The 24832-nt window shown below is 50.4% G+C and overlaps 1 protein-coding gene across 1 annotated transcript in view; it reads right to left on the reverse strand.

Annotated features, from left to right (window-relative positions):
* Pex14 (peroxisomal biogenesis factor 14) overlaps positions 1-24832 on the reverse strand; it is a 139693-nt gene that overhangs the window by 93861 nt on the left and 21000 nt on the right. Inside the window, exon 2 of the mRNA XM_052178166.1 lies at positions 23207-23254. Within this exon, the coding sequence (XP_052034126.1) occupies positions 23207-23254 (48 nt within the window). The remainder of the gene's footprint in view (positions 1-23206; positions 23255-24832) is intronic.

The raw sequence follows: 24832 nt of genomic DNA on the forward strand, positions 1-24832 counted from the left end.
TCAATTCACAACTGTCTGTAATGGGATACAATGCCCTTGTCTGGGGTATCTGAAGACAGCTACAGTATATTCACATAAAATAGATAAATCTGAAGAGGAAGGAAGGAAGGAAGGAAGGAAGGAAGGAAGGAAGGAAGGAAGGAAGGAAGGAAGGAAAGAGAGAAAAGGAAGTGTAAAGATTAAACTACCTGGAGGGTGGGTGAGGATAGGAAGGGGTGAAGAAGCAGCAGCACAAAGAGACGCGGGGACATCCACCTTCCACGCGGAGGAGAGCACCCTCACGTGGAGGAGAGCACCCTCACGCGGAGGAGAGCACCCTCACGCGGAGGAGAGCACCCTCACGCATGCACTACTTATTCTAGCGCGGGCCTGGCTATGCAGTGTCGGGAGAAAGCGGCTAACAAGCAGGAGGCCACCTAGACCACAGAGAGACACGAAAGGAAGAAAAGAGAGAGCCGACAGCAAACTCCAGAGAGGAACATCTACAAGAAGCAAACAAAACTCCTAAAAGTTTCTACTTTGGGGTCATTTAGCACGGAGAGCCATTCTGGGCAGGGGCCAATACAAAACACATCTGTATTTCAATGAGATTTACTAGAAACAGGCCTAGGCTTACAAAACAACATAAATATTTACATCTGAAATGATGATACTAAGTCATCAGGATTAAATTATATACTAGATACTATGTTTAATAAAGCAAGAACATATTCGACCTATTTGTAATCATTCCTAACCAGAAGTTATGGCGGGTTTGCTTTCATTTTTTTTTTTTCTTTTTTGAGACAGGGTTTCTCTGTGTAGCCCTGGCTGTCCCGGAACTCACTCTGTAGACCAGGCTGGCCTCGAACTCAGAAATCCGCCTGCCTCTGCCTCCCAGAGTGCTGGGATTACAGGCGTGCGCCACCACCGCCCGGCAGCTTTCAGTCTTTTCATGGGGACGTCAATGGCCACTGAGAAGACATAGCTATCTAGAATGACTGGGGCAGGATGCAGGAGGAGGAAACAGAAGCTGGTTTTCTGAACTGTACAAGAAGAGTTTTTAAACAAGTTAGATGAAGAATCAGGAAGCAGACGATTAAATCAGAGTAGTTACTAGGCATTCACTGGGCCCTCACAGTACTCCAGGTCTTAGAAATCAAAAGGAGCTGGGTGGTGGTGGCACACGCCTGTAATCCCAGCACTCTGGGAGGCAGAGGCAGGCGGATTTCTGAGTTCGAGGCCAGCCTGGTCTACAGAGTGAGCTCCAGTACAGCCAGGGCTACACAGAGAAACCCTGTCTCGAAAAACCCAAAATCCAAAACAAACAAACAAACAAACAAAACAACAACAAACAAACAAACAAAAACAGAAATCAAAAGGAATAAGGAAGACTCTTGTGGCTCTGTTGCCACACTCTAAGGCAAGGGGAGAAGCCAAAGGCCACCTGAGGCAACCTGGGCCCACTCAAGGCCTCCTCTCCTCGATGACCATGACAAAAGATCATCTGCGAGCCTCTCCTTAAACACTTAGGATGGGGGGGGGGGGCAGGGGGTACAGCTCATGCCCGCATTCTCTCAGGAGCCTGCAGATACACTGCCTTCCACCCCGGGTCCCAGGCCTAGCCTCCCAGGCTGCTGGGACAACAGCCAAGCAGTCAGTGCCCGGGCCTGGCCCTCAGAACTCCCTCTTTAAAATGGTTTAAGTTCTCCTTTCTTGACCCTGCCACCCACTAAAATCTCACTGCACCAAAGCTTTTGAGAATTTGGCTCTTTGGCTTGATGGAGAGCTGGGCGACACCTGTGGTGTCAGGAAGCATTAGCAGTGACAGTTGAGGGGCCATTCCATACACTTGTCATCCCAAAATGGCTAAACTCAATCAAACATGGCATCACTTCCTACAACACTGTGGTCACTGGGGCCAGCGCATGTGACGTGAGCATATTTCCTGGAAGCTACTGGAATCAGCTAGAGCGCCTCCACACTGAGACGTGATGGTCAGGGTTTGCACCAGCCCCGAAAGTGGCTTGGCATTCTTCCTCCCAGGAATTACCTAGAAATTCATTTAACGTCTGAAGACTGCAAGTGAACTCCAGAGGGCCAAGGCCTCAAAGAGAAGGGAGAAATGGGAAACCTTTCTGCATCTCAGCTTAAACACGAGCCTCGTGTGAAGGGAAAAGGAACTCCCCTAAGATGTGAACCAAAGCCAAGGCTGCCCCAGATTTGGTTCTACCGCAGCCACCAACTTCCTCGGTGACCCCTCAGACTCATGCAGTTTCCGCTCCGCATCTGTAAAATGGAACTGGTGCTGCTTCAGACACTCACCAAGGTTACAGGGAGTAATTAGTTCGCATTCATAAGGCACTTTCATCTTCAAAGCAGGATTATTAGACTATAAAGTAGAGTAGATGTGGTTTGAAAAGTCTTTTTAAAACCAAAAATAAAACACATAAGCAAACAGAGATGCAACACTGGCCAACAGACATCCCATCCCTCAGCCGGAGGCTCTGCCTCCGCTTCCGCCCCTCCTGATCTCCCTGCTGAGAGACAAAGGCAGGGAATGGGGAAATGGAAGGGGCAGAAAGGAGAAAGCTGGGACAGAGGGTGCAAGGGAAGAGGCAGGAGGAGGAGGCACAGAAATCAGCAAGGCTGAGGACGGCCATACCCAAAAGAAAAAGGAACAGTAAGGAAACAACAAAAAAAGAAGCTAAAAGCAAAACTTCACTTTTTTACTACAAAAAGGCAGGAAGGAAAACAAAGCAGAAGCTAGAGAGAGAACATGAAACTTTCAGGAGAATGTCTAGAAACCAGAGGCTGGAAAATAAATCATTAGCAAGTCCACAGTGTGTCCAGTGTGTCCAGTCTGTCTACGGGCTGTCCAAAGTGTGTCCACAGTGAGCCCGCAGAGCGTCCACAGTAAGCCCACAGTGTGTCCATAGCGTGTCCACAGCATGTCCAGTGTGTCCACAGCAAGCCCTCATTGTATCCACAGTTGAGTCCACAGTGTGTCCACAGTGTGTCCACAGCGTGTCCACAGCATGTCACAGTGAGCCACAGCGTGTCCACAGTGAGCCACAGTGTGTTCACAGCGAGCCCACAGCGAGCCACAGTGTGTCCACAGCGAGCCACAGTGTGTCCACAGCGAGCCACAGTGTGTCCACAGTGAGCCACAGTGTGTCCACAGTGAGCCACAGTGTGTCCACAGTGAGCCACAGTGTGTCCACAGTGAGCCACAGCGTGTCCACAGTGTGTCCACAGTGAGCCACAGGGTGTTCACAGCATGTTCACAGTGAGCCACGGTGTGTCCACAGTGAGCCACAGTGTGTCCACAGTGAGCCCACAGTGTGTTCACAGTGAGCCACAGTGTGTTCACAGCATGTTCACAGTGAGCCCACAGCGTGTCCACAGTGTGTTCAGTGAGCCCATAGTGTGTCTACAATGAGCCCACAGGGTGTTCACAGCGTGTCCACAGCATGTCCACAATGAGCCCACAGCCTGTCCACAGCGTGTCCACAGCATGTCCACAGCGAGCCACAGGGCTACTATGTGGGTCAAATCATTTAGTACTGCCCTGTGCATTTACAGAAAAGTACCTCCGATATAACAAAGGCTCATAAACATGCAGAAATTGGGTTAGACCCGTTTCAAATTCCTGCCAAAGAATGGCTCAGAAAAATGAAGCTCTGTTTTAATTAGCTGGAGTCGTGAGTGACTTGATAGCGGCAGATGCTGTCTGGGTGCCTTCAGCTTGATGGGCTCCACGCACATGGACTTAGTGGTTGTGATGCAATTAGGTATTTCCTTCTGTCCCACCATGCCAGGCCCAAGGACCTGACATGTCGCTATCATATTTATCTGCACGTTAATATGTTAGATCATGACGATGAGAAAAATGATCATGTGAACTAAATAGAAAAATTACTTCTTAAAGTTATTGGTGGGGAAAAGGCTTCTTTCCCCCAGTGAAGCAACCTTGGAAGGCTGAGAGAAAGCTCGCAGAGCACGGTCTGTGTGGACACATCCACCGCCCCAGCTCAAACAAGACACGCTACTCACATACTTGCAATTTTCCAAATGCAGTCCAGCATCACGGCAAAGGATTAGTGCACCTAATGCACAGCCTGGTCCAGGCCTAAGTGGCCTTCCAAACGCCTTTGTAATCAGGTAGCCTATTACAAACCCAGAGCACCGGTCCGAGCCAGAACTCAGGATCAGTCCTGAAAGGCCAAGTCTCTTCCCCAGGTGCTTTCAAGCCCGCACAGCGCTGCCCCGGCTGGCTTTTAAGCACTCTCCTCCCAGAGAGCATCTGTGCTTTCCACACGTCCCGCTGCCCTCTGCCACGACCTCTTACTGCAGCACCACCCAAGAGCACTAAAGGACCGGCAGAAAGCACCACAGCCCCAGCAGCAATGCGCCTAATAGGGAGACCTCGTCAGCGCATTATCTGGCATGTGCCGTGGCTGGGCTGGGAAAGGGGGGCTAGAAAAAGGGGGTGCAAGGGGGCCCTTTCTACTATTTCAGAAGTGTGCTACTCTTCTGACTTAGGCTCTCCCCACCTCCCCGCCACCCCATTAGATAGCACCGTGTGGAGGGTGAAGAAAAGAAGAGGGAGCGTGGCCGACTCCCCTGGCACTGCTGTGACAAGGCACACACGCGGGAAGGAAGAAACACGACTTGCTTCCTTTCTCCCACAGAGGACAAAGCGGACACCGGGACCTTCACACGGTCTCCCCTTCAACAGCGCTAACAATCTGAGCACTGTAAATCAGGGATGAATCTCTGTGCCAGGAAGTGACGGAGAGCCCTGCTGTCTGCCTGGGAATCAGCATTTGGGGCCAGCGCTGGGCGGGCAGAGAACACTGTGGCAGCAGGTCTTCACCTAATAAACACAACTTTATTATGTACAGTGGCCTTTCTTCAAAAGTTATTTATTTCACAAAGCCACTCTGCTAAATGGGTTTCAATCTAATTGAATCGCATCTGCATATGGTGAATGCAATGAGCTGAGGTTCTCGTCCTATGCCTCATGGACGGGTTCACTGAGCTCCCCGAGACTGTAGGAGGAGCAGAGAGCACGGCCCCTTAAACCACACAGCGCGGCTTCATCCCTCCGCAGAAGACAAGGTCTCTAAAACACCCGAAGGACACAATGCACGAAGGCAGGGGCGCTTCCTGCGTCTTGGGGCCCACGGTCACGGGTAGCACCTGATGGCACAGGTCTGCACAATGCACCCATCCACAACTACCCCCTCTTCCCTTCCTGAGGAGATGGTCCGTCCACCTCACCCTAGCTCTCCCTGATTAAATTACACCCCTCTATCCATCTTACCCTAACTCTCCTGGTTCTTGGCCACAGCCCAGGGTAGCCAGGAGAATTAAAAGAAAAACAAATCAAATCAAAGGTTTTTTTTAACAATAAACCAAAAAAAATTTTACTAAATCACGCAAAAATAAAATAAAATAAAATAAAAAGATGGGGCAGAGGGAGTTGTTTTTAAGGAGAAAAGGGACCCAAAGAAGAAGCTTCCCTCTGAATAACTGAAGAAATGAAGAAGAGACAGGCCAGGAGTTTCCAGAGGGACTCATGTTAAAAAGGTGACCTATAACAGGAAGAAACACTGCTCTGAGAGAAAGGCGAGGACTCATCCCCCTGATGCTCACCCCTGGGGGGCATAGCCTGCATTCCTGGCTACTGGGGCAGGGGCTCAGAGGCAGAGAGAGGCCCCTGGCATACAGAGCCTGGAGCAGATGTCCCTGCACTGCAGTTACTGTCTCTCCTCCCTGTCTCTTAGGTCATGTCACAAAGAAATTTAGCTTTCTCAAGAACTACATCCAGGACATCACCCCCTGTTCCTGAGGGCTCCGCACTGAAGCTAAAGAATCCCCCTTCCGCCCTCCTCGCCTCCTCTAGACCAGCTTGCTGTCAGCAAACTGCCTATGAAAAACAGAACGGAAAGTTGGGAAGAACACGAGTTTAAAGGGGAATTCTGCCACACGCTGAGCCTCCCAAATCTGGTTCAGCCGCATTCCTACCCACAGCCTGCACCTCCCTCAAGTTTCAAAACGCAGCTGCACAGATCTCTTCAAATTCAGATTTCTAGCACCTCTAATTACAGGCCTCTTGAGCCAGGCTCCTTTAATTAATGAACCTGACTCCTCTCTCTTCAAAGGAAATCTGCATATGAGACATACGTGGTGAGCTGACCCTATCAGTGCTGTGTGATCGGCTGCCTTGTGGCGGCCTTACTTGCACCCAACAGAAGCAAAGGTGTACACCCCCACTGCCCAGTCCAGCCCACCCTCAACTGACAGGGGCCAAATGTGTGGTTAAGGCCATAAAACAGTTCTTGGAACTTGACAGAAGAGAAAGCTTTGTGGGGTGTGACTAGCAGAACCCAGAGAGTTCTCCCTGTTCACCTGTTCTACCTCTTCCCTCTGCCAGGATAACTGTGGAATGCAGGCTGGAGAGGGGACCACTAATCAGGGCTGGACTCTGACATAGAAGTAAACACAGCAGGTCTGGGACCGCGTTGTCACAGGACTGAACCTTAATATAAACCAAGCAGAGAAAGGCTCACAAAGCAATGCCGCTGTTCACCGGCTGAGGCGGGGAACGAGCACATCACAAGAGCAGCCCTCACCGGCTCACCCTCCCACCATACCGCTCCTCATCTGTGCCATAGCCTCTCTCCTGAAAGTGGTTAAGAGGCAGCTTGTAATCAGGAAAACTGCATGTCTTTGGACTTCACAAAGTCTGAAAACAGTTATAAATAACTACCCAGATGCCAGAAAAGACAAGGTCTGGTCTGAGTCAAATTAAAACAATTCTAGGTAGGGAAGATGGCTCAGTGGTTAAGAGCACAAGCTGCTCCTCCAGAGGTCTTGAGTTCAGTTCCCAGCAACCACACTGTGGCTCACATCCGCAATAGGATCTAATATCCTTTTCTGTAACAAAGGCATACATCATAATATCCTTTTCTGTCATAAAGTGCAAATAAGGCACTCATATACATAAATAAATAAATCTGAAAAGAAAAAAGCCCGACCAATTCCAGGTAACGTTTCAGGCAGAAGAATCGAGAGGCGGTAAAAAAAAAATTCCAGCAGGTTTGGGAAAAAGGAAAACAGGTTGTGCTCTGGCCCTACCATCCAACAGCCATTTCTCAAGGGTCCCACTGCAGGCAATAATCAGATAATAGTTCCATGATTTACCAAATAAACACATCTCCTTTACAAGGAAACAGAAGTATAACCAGGTTGGGAACTACAAAGGAACTGCCAGGCCTCAAATGAGGCTTCGAGCCCGGAGTCCTGGCCGGCCATGTGGTTCTTCCCACAGTACATCAGGTGCCCAGCGATTCAGTGAGTTTTTGTCACTGTGAACCCAGCTGTGGAAGGGAGAAATACGTGGCATCAGTGTAGCTGGTAATAGCCAGACCAGCAGATCTATGTGAGGCATGCGCACTGACCACTGACCTCCCTCCACAACATCTGCCTTTTTCCTGGCATGGACCACTTGCCACTTGTATGCCCAGTGCCCAGGGCAAACACGGGCCATCATTTCTGCACTCCACTACATCCAGTCTCCAAATCTTATTCCCAAAGTGCCAGCAGCCAGAGCTTGCCAAAGGATTTTTAAATTTGGTTTTCCAATCAAAACATTCTCTAAGTTCACTGTTATTTGAAGAGGAAGCATTTGATTTTCTATCAAACAAACAGGTAAAAACATAAGACTGGACATCGTGAAAACCAAAGATAAAGATTGGGATACACAAAAATAAGGGGCTGGGAGTAGCTGAGATCAGGAATACCCAAGCGTTCGCTCTTGGCATGGGAAGCCACACAAGGAGATAGGCACTCTCTTTCCAGGGAGCCTCAAGGGGAAATCACCCATCGATCCCAGGACACACGCACGCTAGGACCAATCCCTTCCCTCAGATCTGCCTCTACCTCAAACCCCTGCCCATGCTTTAATGTTTAAATTATTAAATGCATTAATGTATTTACATTATTCAAGTCTTCTGTGCATTTTTCCTAAGATAATTTATGTATAAGAGTTTGGATGTCCGTGACTGTTAATGTCTACAACCCTTCCTGTTCATTATTGATTCTGGAAGAAAAAAAAAAGCCAGAGTTTTAATGCCTTATTTTTAATGTATTAAGAGTCTGAATAAGTGCATTCTCTTTTTTCTTTTGTAATTTCATAATTTAAGTAGTGCATTTATTAAACTGACACAGTATGAATTGTGGTGAAGCCTGGCATGGCTCCATGCTGCCCAGCAGCTAACTGCGTTCCCTGCTCCTGTGTGACCAGGCATCAGCCAGAGCTCGCTCAGTGAGCCTTCCGCTTCACAGCAGGCGAGGGAGGGGCAGGCATTTGCCTGGCATTCTTCTAGAGATTTTCTTCCTCCTCCTTCAGGGCCTTGCCCACATCATCCCTCCTTACAACTCGGCTTCTAGAATGCAGTGAGAGGACCGGTCCTGTACTCTTCGGAAGTTCTCATCGGGATGCACTGCGGGTTACATCCAAACAGAGCTTGCAATCAGCACACAATTTTCAAGAACAATAAACATGCTTGAAGCTTAACATAACAAAATCAAGCAAACAAAACAACTACTTTTTGAAAGAAATCTCAAACACCCTAACACACAATATCTCCAACTTGGGAAATAAAAACTTGTTTCTATTGAAATCCAGTTACCCCAGCAAAGAATCGCTTCCAGCTACATAGCCAGTAGATCGACAGTGACACCCAATGGCCCATGAGTTTAATCCCAGCTGAGCGACCCCCAGTGGCTGTGCGTGCCCGCCCCCCCACATACACACTGGGGAACAGGATTTTAGACACAGAGTTCCCTTGTGACCATGGGGCCAAGCTTGAAGGACAAATCAATCACCAGCCATTTATCATGAAGCTGAATCGCTAGTGGGTACATGCGCTGCCCGACCTAGACCAGATGCACTGCATACACGTCCACTGCACGGTGTAACACAACATCAACACACATCCTCCTCGTGGGGGTGTAAGCACGTGTGCACACCTACCCACCACACATGCCAGTGCAGAGAAGTGGGCCTGAGCAACCCTGTCCCCATCAACTGGAGCTGGAGAGCAGAATCCAGAGACATGCTGCTGCTTTCAGACCGTAACTGCCATGTCTCCCACGAACGCACAGATGCATGCACATGCACACATATACTATATGCACACACAATATACACAATTATCTACCCCACATATAGACTATTTTATATATTGCCTCTTTACTTTTTTTTTCTTTTTCCTTTCTTTCCCTTTCTTTTTTGGCTACTCATTACCATTCTTTAACTGTTACAATTTATATCAGCATATAATGTTAAATAATTACAGGGAACGGAGCTCACTCTAGTGAGGATATAAACGCGCTGTGGGAATCTACAGATTTAAACAAATAACACTCACGGCAGGGGGTGAGCGGATGAATTAGCATTAATATCCTGCCTGGGAGATCCCAGTGCACTGGTACTGCTTAAATACAGATCTTTTCTGTAACAGTCAATATGACAGCTCCCGGCAATACGGCCCCTTTCCCTTTCCCAGTCAATATAGCAGCTAGTGAAAATAGAAACGTCCCTACAGCAATCAATATAGCAGCCAGCTAAAATAAACCCTTCCCTTTTAAGGGCTATATAATAGTCAGCTAAATGGAAGAATTGGCACCCCTGCTGGACAGCTCAGCAACGCCAAGGAACCAACAGGCCACGAACACGAACCGATCCTTGGGCTCCTTAGGCCCTGCCTAGGAAGGGAAAAGCTACGCCCTGGAAGGAAATCAGTGAAGGCTTCTGAAGGAAAGGGATTACACAGGCTGCCTCCAGGACATACAGGAAATCATCTGGGCTGTGAGCAGCTACAGGTCCACCCCACACCCAATTAAAATGGCCAGAAATTTTAGGATGGTTTAGAATAGTCTTTGTCCAAACTGTCATCCTCAGAGAGGAACGTCAGTGTGTGCGTCTGAGGGCAGTGCCTGCTCCCAACTTAGCTGAGGAGGTTAGAGTAGTAGATTAACACATTTGCAGCTGATCACCAGCACCACAGCCAGTGAGTGAACCCCCAGTCATGAGAATGAAAACAGCCCTCCGTGTGACATTAAAGACTGTGATGAAACCATACATATCTGGCACCACACACACACACACACACACACATCATGAAAAAGAAGCCTCCTTCCTTCCAGGCATACAGGGGAAACGCTTTATTACAACCGAATTTAGGAGATAACTCTTCTAAAGGCTAAAACTGGTCCAAGATCTTCTAGAAAGAAGAGAGGACAGGAGGTGTTTGAACAAGAGGCTTCTCCTACACTTCTGAAGTTACTGCGAGGATTAGTCCTGATAGACTCAAAGGTTTGACAAATGAGGAGTGTAACCACTGACACCCGAGCAGGTTTCCAAACAACACGCCCTGAAGTGAATGCTGGGACTGCTATGCTCCGAGGCAGCAGAACAGCGGGGACCCACCCTGTCTTCATTAAAATCCAACAATCTGTCTGCCATTCTTTGAGTAAGTCTGCAGAGAGTCTCTCTTTCCCTGGCCAGGTGTTTATCACCCAGGGATGCTTGTCATCCATCAGGTTACTCAGACAAGTGCCACGGTGTCAGCTATCAGGAAAAAGGATTCTCTGAGTCCTGACTGGAATCCCTATTTTGTACAATCGTAGACCCTCCACCTCCACACAGATACCTGCTCTTCACATCACAGTTCCAGTTACAGAGCACCTTCAGGGTCGGAGGTTAATGATCCAGGGCCTCTAAGAACAATACACATTTTGCTACAGTTTTACAGTAAGGAAATGCCTTAGAAGTCACAGGCCTCAGTCCCTACAGGTCATAGGTCATTCTACAGCCCCTAAAAGTCATAGTCCTCAGAAGCCATTGCAGTAAGTTCTAGTACAGTCAGTCCTTCTGTGATTGCGGCAGACATTTGGTGGAGGAAACGGACTTAGAGGATAGGCCCAGAATGCCTCTTGTCTTACAAAACACTCAGTCGCAACACTGAGTCACTGCTCTGACTTGGCATGGCACCCAACGTCCAGCACCGAATCCAATGAGTCCTTTATAAGCCCTAACATGCGAGGACACCTCCATTTCTACAAAGTGTGAGGGTCGGAGCTAGAGCGATGGCTCAGTGATTAACAAAGAGCATTTGGTCCTCTGGCAGAGGATCCAGGTTCAGTTCCCAGCACCCACGTGGAAGCTCACAGCCCTCCCTAACTCCTGTTCCAGGGTATCTGACCTCCAAGTGTCCCAGGCACACCTGTGGTATACACACACACACACACACATATACAGCGAAACACCCGTGCACATGAAACAGATCCAAACAAATGCTTTAATTGAGGAGTACATACTTTCAATCAAGTAGCACTGAAGCTCAAAAGAATGCAGCAAAATGCCAGCAAACCCCATCACCTACAGATGCAGCCACAGTCACGAAGGTGAGCAGGAGGCAGGGAGGACAAAGAGAGTAACTAAAGAGAAAGTAATCCTGAAAGGGAAGAGGGGAGAGAAAGGTAAAAGACAAGAGGTCAGAGGAGCTCGCACAGAAAGGTGGGGCTGTCTAGCTGGCACCTGCAGCTGGGGCTTTCAGGGCATTTGTGAAACACAGTTACAATGAGACAAACAGAACAGTGAGTCTTCAGGCTTCCAGCTTGAGTTGACAGGGCTGTTTCTAGACAAACTGAGAGAACACTGCTCTGCCGCACAGTGGGCAAAGCCTGCCGTGCAGCGCTGCACAGCTTCTGGACAGGATGTGGGGAAAGGAAGGGCAGGGAGGTGGGAGCGAGCGCTGGCTTCCCTGGTCCCAGTGTCACTGCAAATACATACTGTCAAGATTTTAATAGTAATAATGGAAAGGCTACAAAGGTCTTGGGTATAATGCTTCCTCTGATGTTCCCGTTCATAAATGCCCTCTTTGTGCTGCCCGCTGGCGATGCTCCACAGAGCACCAGGACATGGGCACCCCAGTGGGAACGCTGCACCTGAGCTTCCCAGCAGGAGGCCAAGCAGCAAGTGTGCAATCCATCTCTGGCCCGTGTCAGTGAGCACACACCCTCACCTCCATCCTCAAGGTGTGGACGGAGTGCCTGGCAGCAGGGTTAGCAAAGTGTCTACAGGCCAATTCCTGGGAAGAACAGACCCAAATGGATTCCATGCAGACAAATATCCCTGTAACACAGACTGCTTTGCTACTCAGACCACTGAAGTCCTCCCCCAGCGGCCCTAATGTAAAATGCAGGTTCCTCTGCTGTGTGCCTCATGTAGACCGCAGGTCAGTAGCTACTGAAGGAAGCTAACTGGGTGTTCACAGAGACACCTTGGACTCAGCAGTCAGAAAGGTAAAGAAAACCAAAGGTTTCAAGAACCCATTTCCCAGGTGGTATAAAGCTCAGGGAGTGCAGCATACACAAGAGCCTGAATTCGCTCTCCAGTAACACCAGGAGCCACAAGGAAAGCAGAGGCTGGAGTGCGGCCAGCTGAGTGCTGGAGCTTTGCTCTAGCATGTGTAAGGCCTGGGGTTGAGCCCCCAGTGCCTGCCTCTAAAAAAAAAAAGAAAGAAACAACCCTACCTCTTACAAATTAAGACGACAGGCATGCAGGCTGGGCATAGTGGTATATGCCTTTAATCCCCGCCACTCCGGGGACAGAGGCAGGTGGATCTCTAAGCTCTAGGCCAGCCTGATCTACATTATGAGTTCCAAGGCTAGCAGAGCTAGACAGCGAGACCTTGTCTCTTGCAGTAATCCCTTAGAGGCATGACAAGGAGATGGAAACCAAAACGAGGTGGGTACAAGAACGGATGCAGGGTGAAGTGGGGCTGAAACTTGTACAGGAGAACTGGGAGAGGCCAAGAGGCCGTCAGGGAACCAAAGCACAGAACCAGGAAAGGGCCTGGGCAGGAAACCCCCGCTAGGCGGCCGGCACTAGGCGGCCAGCACGGGAAGATGGCTCGCTCACATTTGCTAGGCGGGCAGTCAGCACGACCACAAACCACCATCGGCTGCCTTCCCTGTTGATCTGTAATTGGTGAGCCTGCGATGGAGCCAGCAATTATCGTTAGGTCCCCTGTATTTATTTCACAGACAAAGGCAGGCAGGAGAGCCCGGTTAGTAATGAGTAAGTAATGACCACGGAATACACTGTATTTTATAGAGCTGCTTGAGCAAGAGAAGCTATTCAGAAAATAAAAAGTGAAAGAATAAAATAAGCTAGAGAGACTCAATTTTCTTCTACCTTCCTCCCAAAGCCACACTTAGGAAAAAATGAGGTTTGTGCAGGTTAATCCTTATGAGGTAAGAAAAAAAATGATTAAATACATTTAAAAAATCAATTGTACATTAAACCAAATCCAGGAACTACAAAAACAGACACCACAGAGCTTCTCCAGCCAGTATTAGCTGCAGTTTGGTCAGCAGGGGATACCTACGACCTGAAAGAGTCCAATGAGGTAATGTGGGGGGACACAGAAGGAACTGCCAACCTGTCTGGAATTCACTGGAAATAAAGTGATTTCTAAATACTACAAAGGAAGAGCCTCCTATAAAAGAGTCTCTGAAGATGAACATGCAATCTTCAAAACTCTATAGAAAAAATAACACCATGGTCACCTGATAAGCACAAGTTCTCAGATCAATTCCGTGTTAGACGATTTGCCTTGTTTCTAGTGCTCCCTTCTGCTCATTAACAAAGTCTATAACCGTCTTTTCTAGAGCAACAACACAAGCAGAGGAGAGACTGCTGTGCCCTGTCTGTGAAGGCACTCGGTGGGGACACTTGGGAAGCCTGTGGGGAGGGCAGAGCCACAAAAGGGCCCTGGCCCCCAGCCCGTCCACAGGCCCAGGACAGAGTTCTTGGCTAACCGTAAACACCCCTCTCCAGGCCGCCTGGCTTCCCCGTGTGCACCACCACCACCCAGCTCGCTGTTCTCCCTTTGGAGCACTCCAGGGCTGGGCCAGGGTGGAAGGGTGCTTCAGGAAGGGCTCCCTAGTCCATTCACTTCCAAAAAATCCAATCTGCGCAGCGATCAGTCTTAGACCCAAAATCTAAACAAGCGGCACACCCAAGGTCTCCCCCTCAGAGTGTTTCCGACTGAAGCGTTTGGAATTTGTAAAGAAACCTCTGAGGCCTGCCAGGGATGCAAGGGATGCACACCACTCGGCAGTGTGTTCTCACCGGGTTTGACAGGACGCGTGGGGACGCTCCCAAACCTCACAGCACTGTTGGAAAGGGTTGCCATGGCTAGCAGCTGGCAGCAGGAAGGACTGACAGAGTGACTACGATCCCCCAAAGGCAGCCCCATTCTCTCATCTTCAAAGCAGGTGCCGGAGGCGGCGGCCTGGAACTGACAGGAAGGAATGAGGGGTGCTGATGGGAATGCGGAGAAAGGATTTACCTGAGGGGCAGAGGAAAGGGAGACAGAGGAACCTGGAGATTGAGTTTCCTTTACTTAGGTGGATTCCGGGGACTCCTGGGGACCCGTATGGCACACTGTAAGAGCTGGAGTCAGAGAAGCAATTGTTCACTTGTCTAACCTTCCCTCTGCCAGGAGGAGATGAACTAACAGGCAGCTGCTGCCCCCTAGAAGCTACCTGAGAGGTAGCAGCCTGCGCAGACACCAGATGAAAAGATTCTATTATCTTCCTCACCGCCTAACCTGTCATTAGTGAGGTACATGGGTGCAGACGCCTCCTCCGAGCCTGAGGAGCGCACATCACCTGTGATAAATTAATAGGCGCCTTCTCAACAGCGAAGATGCACACAAAAGACTCCAACCAGGGGGTACAGCAAGGCGATGGCTCCCCAGAGCATGCACAGGGCAGCAGGCAGCCCCGCCACAGCCTCAGCCGGCCTGCAGACTGGGCGGCCTCTCCTCACAGGACAGTGCCGGGGAAGATGGGGACAACACCTCCCACCCACTCAGGTTCCACAGGAAGGGTCTCACCCAGCGACTCTCGGCACACTGCGGACTAGGGCTAGAGGCCTGGCTGCCCTAGGCTTCAGTCCCCTCTCTATAACACAGGAAAGGGCGTCTTCATGGGGTGTGAGAGTTGGACCTTGACAAAAATAAAGCAACACTGAGGCCACACGAGTACACAGGAGCCCTCCCGGCCCATGAGATCAGAGCTAATAATTGCTCAGTTAGTTTTAAAAAAAAATGTGTTTTTCAGTTAAATTGAAGAATCATTAAAAGCAGAACCTGCTCTGTATACCTGCGACTGTTACGCCACTGAAGACCTATAAACGCACAGTCACTCACTGATCTTTTGATGTGGAGCCAAGACCTTTCCTTTGAGTATGGGCCTACAGACTGCAGTTCCCAGACATCTTTCTCTTTAACAAACCACACCCTCCCCCTTTCTAAAGCAAACCCAGAGCCTCCAGACAGCACAGAGGTGCTGTGGCAGGGTGCCCTATCTGGATGTCCACAGCCCAGCCTCAGCTGCCCCTGCCTCTGCTGGTCACTGCACGTGGGACTCAGTTTTCAACAGAAGGTTCTTTTACGCTGATCTCCACAGAGTGTGTCACTCCTGAGGGACCCTCTTCTCACGTCTGCCTCACCTGTTTATATCGTATTTAATGATACAGCACTGATCAATAACAAGTACCCTTGGCAAAGGAGTAGGAACTGGCTGGCTACTGCCCAGTGCGTGTCGGGAACAACGTGGGAGCAACTGTCTGGGCCACACCGGGGAGTCCTGGCCAGGTGAGGGAGATCCGGAGGCCTGCAAGGCAAACTGGTCAGTTACAGCGGTGGCTCTCAGCCTTCCGAGCGCTGCCGCCCTTCAATGCAGTCCCTCGTGCTGTGCTGACTCCCACCCAGAAGATTACTTTCACTGCTACGTCATAACTGTAATTTTGCTACTGTTATGAAATATAATGTAAATATCTGTGTTTTCTGATGGTCTTAGGCAGCCCCTGTGGAAGGGTCATGACTCACAGGTTGAGAACCACTGAGTTACAGGCTGTCAAAAGAAGCTCTTGACACTTTAAAAAATAAAAAAACATGGTACAGGGTACCCTACTGAGCTAGCTCTCTGAAGTCCACACAGAGCCAGGGAAAGGCACTAGCCCAGCATCAAAGTCCTGAGCTTGATCTCCACGAGAATGCCAGTGAAACCAAAATTAGATAAAGAAATAAATGCGAAACAATATTTTTTTAATGTACATGCAAAAGCCAGGCATGATGGGAAACTGAGGCAAGAGGCTCACAAGTTCAAGGTCAGCCTGGACTACACAGTGAGACCCTATCTCAAAAAAAGGTGCAAAAGCGGAGAAGCTAGAACAAAAGGGAAATCCAGGAGGGGGAACACTGCTGTGTAATGTTTACCCCTCTTCCCCACAACGCAGCTCCAGTGACGTGGGAGAAAAAGAAACCATTTACACACTCAACTTGCAAGCTGGATTCTGTTGGCAACCAGCTCACGGCTACCACAAGGCTAGCAAAGGAGGTCCTAAGCCAGAGATGCCCTCACTGTGTGCCTGGCCAAGTCAGGGCTGATGTCAAGGAGCAAGAGGCTCCTGAAAGATCCCTTGATAAAAGGGACAGTCAGCAACCAAGAGCTTACCCCAGACTCCGCCCACAGGAGCTGCAGCCCCAGGGGTTTCCAGGCAAGAGAAGTCACAAAGGTGACAGTGGTCTTCTTGACAGGGCAAGTCACCTCACACACCTCCGCTGGGGGCCATGTGTTAGCGCCTCTCTGCCTCTGACTATCAAGGATGCCCCAGATAGATTTACCTCAGAATCACTCAGTGTCAGCCCATCTCAAGACTGCTCGGACAAACTCGTAATGGCAGAGAGAAGATTTGTGGAGCAACAAGCATAAATCTTGGTTATAAAACCGACCATAAAGGGGGCCGGGCGGGAAGAGGGGAGGGGGCAGACACGGCCTCCTCCCAAGCACCACTTTATCTTCCTGCAGCTCTGCACCATGCACCCAGGACTAACTATGGGACATATTTTTCAAGCCCAATCAGTCTGTGTAGTTTGACAATGGGCTCAAACATTTTAAATGGGAATTGCTCTGGAAATGTGGAGCACATGGCTACCCTAAGAACAGTGTGTGTAGTGCTCTTCAGAGGGCTATGTTTGCCACAGGAGTACCCGCCCTGTAAGCCACACTAAAAGATAACAATTTTCAAGCAAGATAATGATCAATCCTTAAAAAGGAAAGCATTTTGGAATGTTCTGTGTGTCCCGGTAAGAAGGTGGATTCCACCTTCATCAGCACTGCTGGGGCAGCTGAGAAACTCAGCCTACATCTCCAGGAGCAAGTGGGCCACAGGCTTCCTTCCAAAAGCATGCCGGGACTAGACTGAAGACAGGCCTCCTCAACCAGTGCGCTCAGGAAAAAAGCATCCAACCACTCACTCCAACCTCAGCTCCTCCATCTCTAAAAGCCCTGGTGAGTGAGGTCAAAGATGAGCAGGGCCGGGCTCTGTTTCCGGAGGCACAGCACAGGCCCCAGAGCCAGGAGGCTGAGGTAAACAAAGGTGAGCTCCACGCCGCTTCTAATTACCAGCCCTCAGAGTTTCGATTCCTCTAATAGTTATTTGTGAAAGAATACCTCCAAACTGAAAAGAGCCAGTTCCTCTCTGCCTGACAGAGGCTGCGACTGAAGGGCCCGCCTAGCCTTCCCCAGAAGCCTCGACTGCAACGCAACGGGAAGGATGGGGTGGGAAAAGCAGTCATTTCAAAATCAGTAAGTGGCCCAGGGGTTAAAGCCACCCAGGAATGGAGTGAGGCTTTTGTCCTGTTCATCCATCTCGGCATTTAGGGCTAACAGGTTTTCCGCACAGCTCTGTCAGGAAGAGAGGGAAACCCAGGCAGGCACCTTCCACACAGGCAGAAGCTGGTCTCTGCGAACACTGTCCTCACTGAAGGTCTTCGACTCCCCAGGGTGGGGAGTGGGAAAGAAGAGACCCTGGCTCAGTCGCAGGTGACAGCCTCACCAGCAAGAGTCACACAAGCCCCACTCTCAAACTCTCTACATTTGGTTTTGTTGCCAAATAAAACCAGTAACAGTCCAGCCAGTCGGAAGGCTGAGGCCGCAGGGCCGTGAGAGCAAGGTCACCACGGGCAATAAACCCCGTCTCTGAGGAAAATAAGTTAATGCATCTGTGCTCTGTCTGCTGGGCATCACCCCTGTTCACAACATCCTGACAGCGGTCCTGAGCAGGAAGACGGCAAAAGCGACTAGCCAGGAACACTTAAAACTACTTGGCTGTATTTACAATCTTCCTGGGGGAAAAAGTCGCCTTCCTGAAATTCCCACATTTGTGATTTCATTACTTGTGTATGTAAAACACCTTTGTGAATGTGTCAAAAGCAAGCCTACTGAGCCAGGTGTGGGGGATAATTGTAGTGCTTGGGAACTGAGGCAGGAGAACTGCCATGAGTCCGAGGCCCGGCCTGGCTCCATGACGAGCTGCAACCCAGCCAAGACACGAGTGAAATCCCCTTAATGCCTCCCCAAGCCTTCCCACAGAAGACTCTGAGTTTCTATCCACACTCGTTAGACTATTAGACACGCGCATGTGCACACTCACACACATGACCAGGCACAGGCAAGTGTCCTGAGCACGTGAGTGTCAGCCGTCAGAAATGCTCTAACAGGAAACATGAGAGCCGCCCGCCTGTCCCTGAGGATCCTGCCGGCCAGTACAGCAAGGATTTAACCAGAAAAGCTGCGGAGACACAGCCCTGGGGGAGGCTGTGAGTGAGCACACCTAGAGACTGGAGAGAGGGGCAGGCAGCCGCTCACGCTCACGCTCACGCTGGGCTTCCTGGATTCACCAAGGTATTAACGAGCCTTTGATAACCAGCCTCTAGTGAACTGGTTTAAAAAAAAACAGAGAAGGAGCTGGAGAGAGGACCTGGCAGGTAAGAGCACTTTCTGGGGCTGGAGAGATGGCTCAGCAGTCAAGAGTACTGACTGCTCTTCCAGAGGTCCTGAGTTCAATTCCCAGCAACCACATGGTGACTCACAACCATCTGTAATGGGATCTGATGCCCTTTTCTGGTGTGTCTGAAGACAGCTACAGTGTACTCACATACATAAAATAAATAAATAAATCTTTTTTAAAAAAGCACTTTCAGTTCTTTCTAGATTCAGTTCCCAGCACCCATCAGACAGATCACAACTGTCTGTAACTCCAGCTCCAGGGGACCTAGTGCCCTCTTCTGGCTTCCTCAGGCATCTGGCACATACATGGTACATACACACACACACACACACACACACACACGCACACACATATACATACACACACATACACACACATACACACATACACACACACACACATACACACACACACACATACCCTGAAGGATGGGGGAAGAGCTGAGCTGTGTGGTGCATGCCTGATAGGCAGAGGCAGGCAGATCAACAAGTGCACATTGCGAGTTCCAGGCCAGTCTGTGTGTGCGTTTATATAGTGAAACTCTCTTAAACCAAACAAAACAAAGCAAGAGAACAATCTCAGGCGTCGGGGTGTGAGCATCCCTAAAGGGACCAAACTCAAAGATGCTGAGGAGCCCCACAGAGTGACGAGACTCCACCTTGATCTTAAGAAGCAGCCAAAGCCTGCAAGGAGTACTTTTATACGGAGACCACTAGCTCCACAACAGTAGGTAGGGAATCTTTCCTATAAGAGATGTGAGATGGCTCGATAGGTAAAAGTACGTGCTACCAGTCCTGACAGCCTGCATGAAGAAAGAAACAAAAAAATCAGTTCCAAAAACTTGTCTTCTGAGCACTACACAAGTGCTGTGGCACATGAGGACCAACACACATACACACACACACACACTCACACACACACTATACATGTTAAAATAACAATACACTAGGTGTGAGGGTTAACAATTACAAGTCCATCACTGGGCAGCAGAGGCAAGAGAAAGACCAGTATATTCTACACAGGGAGTTTCAGTCAAGTATAGTATACAGTGAGGCTCTGTCTTTAAAAAGAAAAGGTTCTAATCTAGGAAAGTTGACAAGATAGAAATCCTCTTTGGATTATTTTGGAGGAAGGAAGCAGGGAGCAAAGACTGAAAATAGAACCAGCAGGGTGGTTATCGCACGCCTGTGACCAGCCCTCAGAAGGCAGAGGCAGGAGGAGACCACGGAAGGACAGGCAGGCTGAGCCAATCAGACACTGCATCAAAGCAAGTATGCGAATAATAGAGAAAAGGGAAAAACCTCATACCTACAACCAGAGGCAGCGAAGACACAGGAGGCTCACCCATGGGGGAGAACGTGGTATCCCACGGGCAAGAGGCCGGCCTTCGAGTTGACCCAAGCACACAGGGTCAACTCTGTGTGGAGCGGATGCGCCATACTGTGGCGGACTACTGAGAGACAGAGCAGAGACAGCACAGCAAGCAGACGGGCCAACTGCGCCTTATTTACCACTTACTTCAAATAACTGGAAACCAGGCGCCTGGAAGGTCGTCTATGGTTCCCCGAGCCCCATCAGCATCCAAGCAGAACTAGAAGCAGGCTGCCCCGCACACCCATTCATTCTGTGCAGGACACCAGGGCCTCACTATGCTAGACAAGTGCTGTGCCGCTGAGCGGCCGTGCACAGACTCTCTCTCCCCACAGGGTTCTAAGGTAGCCTTGAACACTCGATCTTCAGCTCCTTCGGGGCTGGAATTACAAGCATGCACCATTTGCCCAGCTGCCCTCGCTCTTCAAAACTTTTGCTGTCTCGAAATAAAATTAAGAAAAAAGATTAACACTGCAATGAGTTAAAAATAAACATAACTTTGCTGTCATGTTCTTCAAGAGCTAGCTGCAGATGGTTGAGAAGTGACCCCTAAGTTCCGGCCCCACACCCGGCCTCCTCCCCTGAAGAAGCCGCCCTGTCCAAGCACAGCCAGGCATTCTGCACAGATTATAGCCAACTTTGTGCAGCTCCCTCAAATTACACAAAACGCTCCCTTCTCGCTAATTGCTTCAGTATACAAACGCCTTTTCTTCCCCAAATAAAATACACGAATTACTTAAAAAAGCAAGGCTTGTTTGATTCCGTACTCGTGTTCTCCAGGGCTGGGGATAAGCGTCCAGGAAGCAGCCGCACACAGGGCCTGGGCGGCCTCCCTCCCTGCCGAAGGAGGCAGCACTGAGTGCTCCCAAGCCGCACCCCTGTGCTGTGCACTGCACTGCGGGCGACCTGCTGCCCACCACCTTCCTCTCCAGCATGATCACCGTCGGCCCACAGCTGCCTGTGCCCCTGGCCTGCCCCACAAGCTGATTCTCTCTGGGCTCCTTTGCCTGACACCCTCCAGCCACCACTCCCGAGGGAGAGGAGTTGTTCACACAAGACCACACAACTCGGCTGGTGCCCTCATTTAATCAGGCTGCTGCGAATGGCTGGCCAAAAGCAATAAGGGCATGACTGAGAGACTGTGGGAGTTTAATATAAAAAAATTAATAAAAAAGGAGGGGGGAGGAGAAAGGGTCTACCTTTTAATAGGGCCCTAATTACCCAACTCACAGGATCAGCCCAAATGAGATGGGAGTTTATTTCGGGTTTTTTTTTAATTATTGTTTTTTTTTTATATATATATAAATTGCTGCTATGTGTTTTCTTTCCTCTGAGCAATTATGCAGTAAGTACGTAAAGAGGAGAAAAAATATTAATTAAATATAAGGTAATTGTAGAGTTGGCCTGGAGAGAATGAGTCTGAACTCTGGACGATCACAGGCTAGCAGGGTTTGAAGGCTGCTCAGGGGCTCCCAGAAAAGAAAGAAAGAAGATAACCAACCAACAGGCAGAGGCGCAGAGCAGCGGAAGGAGCCACATTCTGAAGCCTACACAGCACAGGCCTGCAGGGCTCCCACACCCAGGAGTTAGCCAACATAAGAGGCTCCAGGCTTTTGAAGAACTTTTCCAGTCGTGCCCCTCAAAGATGGCCTGGCCTCACTCTGAGGATGGACAGCCAAATCAGGGAGTTTGAAAACAGCCAGCAGCAGCAAGGGACAGAAACGCACCACTCTGTTCAGTTTGGACTTCAGTGTAAGTGACAACTTCTCTCTGGAAGGCTTGGAGGCAGACCCCAGAGCGAGCACACAATGCTGGCAGAGCATAGCACCCCACGAAGAGCCAGGCAAAACAAGAGAGTGAAGGGAGGTACCCCAGACCTGCTGGGATGAGCCCGTCACAGGGGACAGAAGTCACAGGTAACAGAAGGTGACACGAATAACACCCCCACTCCCCTCACGAGTCTGGGAGGTACTTGTGTCCTCTGGGCCAATCTGCAGGCAGATCCATCTCACCCTCTGCCTAGAAAGCCTTAGAACATGCCAGAACCTGGCCCTGTTCCTTCCAGTCAAGGACTTCGCACCATCCTCTCCAGCTCAGCCAGGGAAGAGTGAAGGGAGCAGGACACTGCGCGGCCGGGAACAGTGGGCAGAGAGCCCCGTGCTCGCCAACTACCACCACCCAGGACAGGAAAGGCTTGGCAGAGCTGAAGCCAATGCTGGCGCGCCCCTAAGACTGATCTGCTTTGCACAGAACCGGTCTTACTACCCAGCCCACAGGATTTATATCCTGAACCGCCAAACAATGAGACCAGGCAGGCAGGCAGGCAGCAGGGACTCCGGCTCAGAGCACTCTGGAGAGAGTCACTGAGTTGAAAGTGGTGCTGTTGGTCTTCTGGCGCCAGCACTTGGGAAGCTGTGCCAGGGGAACTGTTGTGAGCACGAAGCCAGCCCAGGCCACACCATGAGGTCAAGGGCAGACTGAGCTAGAGAGGGTGGCCCTCCTTGTTGAACAGAAAAGGCCTTCAGCCCTCGGGAGGCTTCCTTCCTATCAGGAGTCTACAATACCATGGGTACCACCTATCACAGACTGAACCTCAGACAGACCAGGCTACCCCAGAACCCTTTCTCTTACCTGTTCCTTAATGGGCACCCCACCCCACTGCGTCACTGAGACGCAGAGATTAGCAACCTCAGGTTTCCGACAACCGGAAGCTGACAAGCAGCAAGCTTGCTGTCACCTAGCTCTGCCATCAGCAGCCAGCCAAGGGCCAGGGGACCACCAGGATGGCTGCTCTCGGCCTTGTCACTCCCTCTGATGAGCAGAAGCCACAAGCCAGAGGTGGGGTGAGGCACTGCCAGGCACTACCTGTTAGTGTGCAGCCCAGGGCTCCTCAGGTTCTGTCACACTTACCAGTGGCTCTCGAGGCACCACATTTTCACTTCCTGGAGAAGAGCTTGGCTGCAAAGAAAAACAGAAACAAAAATAAGATCACAGTGCCACCTCATGGACATCAGAAAAACAAGCAGTGCACCCAGGCTGGTCCTGTTTGCTGAGCAGACTGTTTCTGGGTTCGCTGTCACAGCCCCTCATGAACAGGGCTTGGTTTTTCTCAGGAGGACCAAGAGATGCGATCAGGAGGGATGGGGGCCCTGACAAAAAGGACCAGAGAAAGGCCTAAGAAGGATGGATCTACACGGTTTTCTACCCACTCACTGATGGACTGAACTACAGCACAGAGCAAAAGTGTAGAACCAAAGGCGGCCACAGGGGGGCACCAACAACCCACACAAAGGGGGTTTCTCTCTCTCCATGCAGCCCAGTGCAACTTTCTTTGGATTGTGACAGGGTCTCCAAGTAACTCAAGCTGCCCTCCAACTCACTGTAACCTTAAACCCCTCATCGTCTGTCTCAGCTTCCCCGGAGCTGAGGAACGCACCACAGCCACAACTACCGCCAGGCTACTGCACTGGCTAAGAGCTGCCTCTCACTAAGAACGCACTCGTTTAAGGAATAACCTGGTATCAGGCGGAGAAATAAAGAGAGCAGCCTCTGAGCAAGCAAACAGTATTGTGGCCTGCAGGCCAGGCTCCTGTCTGCTCCTTCTGGGCCACGGCCTTCTCTCTCTCATAGCTTCACCCCGGAGTGCACCAGCCAAAATTCAGAGCAGGAATGGGGGCTAAGCAAGACACACATCTCCAGGAGGCGACAAGCTGCCTGCCTGAGGCGTGGACAGTTTACCGTTACTGACATTAAAGTCAACTGCCAAGTTTCTAGGGATAACAGCGGACGAGGGCTGCTAATGTGTGTGTCCTAGGAGCCGGCCTCCCAGCTAGTCCAGCCTCCTGTGAGAAGGGCACAGCTGGTAGAGAAAAGACTCTAGAGAAGGTTCCTAAAGACTGCGTACCGCGTACCGTACAGCCGCCCGCCCGCCCCCCACACACAAGGCACCGAGGTGTGCTCAGGCCTCTCTGTATCCAGAGCCTATCCCGAGGGCACCCCGCCCCAAGAGCAGAAGGCCAGGCCGCCTGAAACTCTAACCGGAGATCAGGCCTCATGCCTGAGTCACACACACACACACACACACACACCACACCCTCCCAGGCCTCCCCCCTCCTCCCCCGTCTTAGCCTCCTGAGGCCATGCCTGCCTGCCCTCCAGGAACTGCTGCACGATCTTCGAGAGCTCCCTCCCTCACTCCCCAAAGGTGCCCTCATCTCCTCCTGGGATGGCTCCCTCTCCTCCACAGCCACAGAGGCCACCCTCTGCCTCTCTTCATCTCTGCCGCCACCACTGGTCCAAGTTTCCGGAATCTCCTGTCTGGAGCACTGCAAATGCTTTCTAATCAGCTCACCTGGACCCCGGCTGGCTCTCTTCCACAACACAAAACCAAATCATTTATAAAGGACAACTTGATCATCTCCCTAACCCACTCATCCACCCCCGTATGCACCACCAGTAGCTCCTTACTGTCCTCAGAGGACAAGAGAACAGTCCTAGGTGCAGGCCTGGAAGCCTCTCATCTATCCTGACCACACA

Source organism: Apodemus sylvaticus, chromosome 3 (assembly GCF_947179515.1).
Source record: "Apodemus sylvaticus chromosome 3, mApoSyl1.1, whole genome shotgun sequence".
NCBI classification, from domain to species: Eukaryota; Metazoa; Chordata; class Mammalia; order Rodentia; family Muridae; genus Apodemus; species Apodemus sylvaticus.